This window comes from Lactuca sativa, chromosome 1 (genome assembly GCF_002870075.4).
Source record: "Lactuca sativa cultivar Salinas chromosome 1, Lsat_Salinas_v11, whole genome shotgun sequence".
Taxonomy (NCBI): domain Eukaryota; kingdom Viridiplantae; phylum Streptophyta; class Magnoliopsida; order Asterales; family Asteraceae; genus Lactuca; species Lactuca sativa.
The window spans coordinates 118018591-118024856 of NC_056623.2; the positions used below are offsets into that span (position 1 = coordinate 118018591).

Genomic DNA, 6266 nt, shown 5'->3' on the forward strand with positions numbered 1-6266 from the left:
AGTACAACTTTTGTTCATTTACCCAATAATAGTTATAGGTTTTGTGAACAAGAAATTATAAATAATTGGAATTATATGTTTATATAGCATTAAAATTTATGAACAAAAGTTAATCAAGGTCAATTATGTCATTCTTTAGTATTTATATTTCCAACATACAACTTATGAATATCAAGTATGTTGGCATTACCACTAAATTAAAATAAACTTATTTACACTTTCGTTGGAGAATGTGTAACGCCATATTTGACAGACATCTTTCCAAGAGACTCCATTAAGCAATCCTGATACTTAAAGGCATTAGTCTCATTAAGCAAACTTGATACTTAAAGGCATTGTGATGTTCTCTTCATGTTACTTTACTCATTTTACCAATAGAGACGACATACTTATTTTTTTAACTGATAACGATAACATAATTTTTTTGTAAGCAATAATAACAAAACATTTATATTTTTCTCTGTAATATAGCAACATAATAATTTTATTAACCTTTAATAGAAACATTTATTCTTTTAGCCAATAATAGCAATGTACTAATCCATTTCATCAATAATAGCAACATAATTATCCTTTTAGCTGATAATAGCAACGTACTTATTCAAGTCCCTATTATGGCACCATGTAATGTATCATCAATTGTATAAACGCTTACATTATACAAACAATTAGTTATACAAAGAATTAGGATGCCTGTATGCTAATTTAGAAACCGATCATTCAAACAAATCGGGCACCACAACCTTAACAACGCCACACATAAAGATTCGATGCAAGGGAGTTCTCCTATTACATGACGAATCTGATGATGATATTTCAACCTCCCTTCAACTTAGTTCTAATGTGTTTGATGTTATTCTTTTGGACCTTGCATTTATTTTCGAGTCTTCTGTGTATTTTTATAAAATAATGTTAAGACTGTTTCACATTTAGTATTATCCTCGATTGAAATTAGATTCCTACAATTTTTTGTTGCCAATGGTACAATGATAGTTTTTACATTGTTCAACCCGTCCATCACACGGATATAAGACTAGTTGATTGGTATTTTTAAGGATTCATCAAGACCGAGAAAAACCGGTTTTCCTTATTCAACAGGTGAATAACATGGAGTATCAATTATGTCATATTGGCATAGTTGCTATCACAATATGTGAATATATTAACAATTACATAGTTATTACAAAAATGGTCCAAAGGCCATATCACCTCAAATATTCCAACTTTTTTATCTTTTCTAGCAGCTCTATGGCTTTTACCTTTCCCCTATCCGTACCATGCTCTAGTAAATTCATCATTTTCTCTATAGCTCCAAGTTCTTGAGCCTCCACCAAATAATTTCGATCTTCCAAACAAAGTTCCACCAAAACTACAACTGCATTCTGTTTGTTCCTCGGGGATCCCATCTCAATAATTTCAACCAAAATCGGCAAAGCTGCTGCTATACCAATAGCCAACCTCCCTTCAATTTGGATTGAGAGTACGGCTAGAATGGCTATCGCTTTATCCTTCAAAACACCCTGTGGTTCCATAAGAAGCTCCATTAACATTGGGACTACACCCGCCCTCACAGCCCTCTTTTTGTTACCCTCATTTATACATAAATTAAACAATGCATTGGTTGCCATCCTCTTCCCTCTCTCAGTACCTTCACTCAACAGTAACACCAGAGGTGAAATCGCTCCTGCAGAAGCGATGATAAAATCCTTTTCATGAATTACAGAGAGGCTGAAAAGAGCAGCTGCTGAGTTTTCCCGTGCTACCATGCTACCTTCCTTTAGCACATGAACAATCCCCGTGACAGCTCCGGAGGTCACTATGCTGCCTTTGTTATCTTCAAAAATCGAGAGATTAAGAAGAGCAGTCACTGCATTTTCCTGTGTCCGCGAATCGGGTGCTCTGAGGAAGTCTGTCAGCAGAGGGATTGCCCCAGCTTGAGCAAAGGCAATGCGGTTTTCAGGGCTTGCTTTTGTAAGGCGTGAGATTTCACCGGTGGCGATCCACTGGTCGTAAGGTCTGGTGGAATTAAGCTTATGTAGGAGACTTTCTATCGTGAAATGATCTGCGGGGTTAGAAGCAGAATGCTCGGACATCTATGAAAATGCAAAAATATTAATTAAACCACATGTTTGCAAAATGAAAAAGGTGAAACGAATTACTTACCCTGTTGTGTCTTATTGTGTCTGATTGGTAACAACATATTTTTGTTAGTGTATTCATAACTTTCATCTCCATCAATGAAATTTTAACAATTCATTAAATGTTTTAATTACTTGTAAATCGCATCAAAGTTTGGAAAGAAGGCAGTTTGTGAATCTGCGACGTTCAACAATTTGGAAGAATAAATCATTTAAATGAAAATGGCTTTCCGAACTTTTGGAGAAACGTGCAACCAACCTAAATTGTTTGAATTATATGATGATGTCAGGTGATAGAAAAAGACAAGGGTAATTTACCATGTTCTACGATCCATGATAGTTTTCATTCATACATTTGAAACTTGATTTCCTTAAGAAAAGAATTAGATAAAAAGACTTACTTGAATAAATAATGCTTCCTCAATCTTTTTAATGACAGTGTCAAGCATTGGTCGTTCTGTTAAATTCAAACTAATGCACTGATATGCGATTTCTTTGAATGTATCAAATGAACCACAGTTAATTTGATCTCTTATGTAGGGATCAATTAGTTTGTCTGGTTCATTCTGATGGTATCGTCGTACGTTATTCATCAGAAACTGTTGCTCATCGCCAAAACTTCTTTCACCATAAACAAGCATCCCACTTAAGATTTCAAAAAGCACCACGCCAAACGAATATACATCTGATTCTTTTCGGAGGATGCGGCTTTCATGGTATGTGGGATCCAAGTAAAACTGGGTACCAGCAACCTTTGTATAGAGTTGGGTATCTGGCTGATTTCTGGGACCCAATTTTGACAAGCCAAAATCACAAACCTTTGCAACCAAATTGGCATCTAATAGGATGTTAGCACTTTTGACATCTCTATGTATTACTCTATTGTGCTCCCCAAGACCCGAGTGAAGGTAATCGAGTCCCCTTGCTGCCCCAAGGCAAATCTTCAGGCGTTGTATCCATGTTATGCAACGCATCCTACCTGGGTTTTGTAGATGATAATCAAGGCTTCCATTCTTAGCAAACTCATAAACTATAATCATCTCAACACCTTCGTCACAGTAACCAATGAAAGGTATGATGTTTTCATGGTGGAATCTGGAGATCATCTGAAGCTCGTTGCGGAACTCGCGCTCTCCTTGGTAGCTGTCCGGACCTAGCCGTTTGACAGCAGCTGTGCGGTTTTGCCAACGTGCAGAGAGTTCTCCTTTGTACACAGCACCAAATCCACCATGTCCAATACATCTTTCCTGACTGAAGTTTTCGGTGGCACGTTTGATCTCATCTAGTGGAATTAGATAACTTTCAAGGCTTACTCTTGAGGAAGACATCCTCTTTTGATATACGCGCCAATAATGGATATGTTAAGACGCAGGGGATGATGGGCTGTTGCTGATGGTTTTTTCTAAAAGTTTACCGGGGCAGAAAGGGTCTCGGAAGCGGTGATGGGAGGAGGTAGCAGATGCTGGTTTCTTCAGGTGGCGGCAGAAGGTCAACCGTAGCAGATGGTGGTTACTTCTCATCTAATTCATTGTTTAGATCTGCATCTATATGTAGACTAATCGATAAACATAAATACAAAAAAGCAGACCGACAGGGAGAATAACCTCGGTGTCTACAATTAAACAAAGTAATGGAGTTAGCTTAGTGTTAGCCACCTAATTTGGCACGTGCTTAACAACAAGTTTCTAAAGAGTGTTCGGCAAAGCTTATGACTTTACTTATAAGCTAATAAGCCACGAAAAATTTAATTATAGATTTTGACTTATTTCCGATATGACACCTTGATAAGTTATTACTATCCAAACGCCTTTTTAAGCTTATACCGGTGTCGAATCGATAATAAGCTAAAAATAACATTTGGATAAAAATAACTTATCAATGTGACATACCGAAAATAAAACACCCTTTAAGTTGTTACAAATTAAATCTCATATTTCATATTTTTGCACGACATGTGACGTGCTATATATATATATATATATATATATATATATATATATATATATATATATATATATATATATATATATATATATATATATATATATATATATATATATATATATATATATATATATATATATATATATATATATATAAATCTAGAACATTTTTATCGTGAGCATATTTGAAAACAAATTTGGACCACACAAATTTTTTAATTAAAATTATAAAATAATATTCATATAAATCAAAAAATAGTTACAAAAAATTAAAAAACTCACTAACTAACACCACTCACCACCCGACTAACACCACCCACCACCACCACCCGCAACCACCACCCATCGCTAACCACCACCACCCACCACCATCACCACCCACTACCATCACTACCCAACTACCACCACCTGCCACCACCACCTACCTCCACCACCCATCACCACCGCCTACCACCACCACCCACAACCACTACCTACCACCCATCACCAAAACCCGCCACCACCACCTACCACCACAAGCAACCACTACCCACCACCACCATTCATCACTAACCACTACCACCCATCACCACCCACGACCAACAACCACCACTCACCACCACCACCACCAACTACCACCATCACCACCCAACCACCACCACCCGTTGCAACCATCCATCACCACCAACAACCACTACTTACCACCCATCACCACCACCCATAACTACCCACCACCATGAACCACTACCCACCACCGCCTGCCACCACCACCACCAACCACTACCTACCACCCATAAATTCCCACCACAACCACCACCGCCTCCATCACCACCTACTATCATCACCACCCACCAAGCACCACCTGCCACCATCACTATCACCACCACTTTCAACCACCCACCCACACACCACCACCAATCACTACCAACCCGCCGCCACCACCCCCACCCCCACCTACAAAGATTTGTTATTGTGTTTTTGATTCATTAGTTTTTCTCGTGTATTAAATCACATGTGATTATATGTATTTAATCACATATGATTTACATGGACAATATTTGTTTTCACGTGTTGATTCAATAATTGTTCTTGTGTATTTAATCATATGTGATTATATTTATTTAATCACATATGATTCATATGGAAAATATTTATTCTTGCGTCAATTCAAAAATTGTTCTAATATATTTAATCACATGTGATTATATGAATTTAATCACATATGATTTATGTGGACAAGATTCATTATTTCTTTCTCAACTCAATATTCTACTCATGTACTTAATCACATGTGATTATATGTATCAAATCACAAATGATTGTTATTAATCATATTCATGATTCAATATTTTTTCTTATGTATTTAATCATATGTGATTTTATGTATTAATCACATATGATTAATATGGAAAAAGAAAAACTATTTAATCAAAAACGTGAAAATAAATCTTGTGTATAGAAATCATATGTGACTAAATATACAAGAACAACTATTGAACAAGAATGTGAAAATGAATACTGTCCATATAAATAATATCTAATTAGATACACCTAATCTCATGTAATTAACCACACAAGAACAAAAACTGAATCGAGAACGCAAAAATAAATATTTTCCACATAAATCATATGTGATTAGATACATATAATCACATGTGATTATATGCATTTAATCACATATGATATATGTGGACAACATTTATCTTTGTGTTTTCGATTCAATAGTTGTTCTTGTGTATACAATCATATGTGATTATATGTATCTAATCAAATATAATTTATATAGACATCATTATTTTTTGTCCGTATAAATCATATGTGACTAGATACATATAATCACATATGATTATATGTATTTAATCACATATGATTACAATGGACAAAGAACAATTATTGAATCGAGAATGTGACAATGAATCTTATCCACACAAATCATATATGATTGGATACATATAATCACATGTGATTATATGTATTTAATCAGATATGATTGCGATTTCGATTGAATAAAAACTTTTGTGTAATTAATCACATGTGATTATATGTATATAATCACATATGATTTGAGGTGGACCAGATTTATTTTTTCCTTCTCGATTCAATAGTTGTGCTCATGTACTTAATCACATACGATTATACATATAATCACATGTGATAAAATACATGAGAAAAACTAATGAATCGACAAAGCAAAAATGAATTATGT

At 35.3% G+C, this 6266-nt stretch overlaps 1 protein-coding gene across 1 annotated transcript; it reads right to left on the reverse strand.

Moving 5' to 3' along the window:
* Window positions 1-1099: 1099 nt before the first annotated feature.
* Window positions 1100-3744, reverse strand: LOC111898081 (U-box domain-containing protein 11). Its single transcript, XM_023894020.3, has 2 exons — window positions 2540-3744; window positions 1100-2093 (listed from the first exon to the last, which is right to left on the reverse strand). The coding sequence occupies exons 1-2, from the start codon at window positions 3464-3466 to the stop codon at window positions 1206-1208; spliced, it is 1815 nt and encodes a 604-aa protein (XP_023749788.1). The 5' UTR covers window positions 3467-3744; the 3' UTR covers window positions 1100-1205.
* Window positions 3745-6266: the final 2522 nt, after the last annotated feature.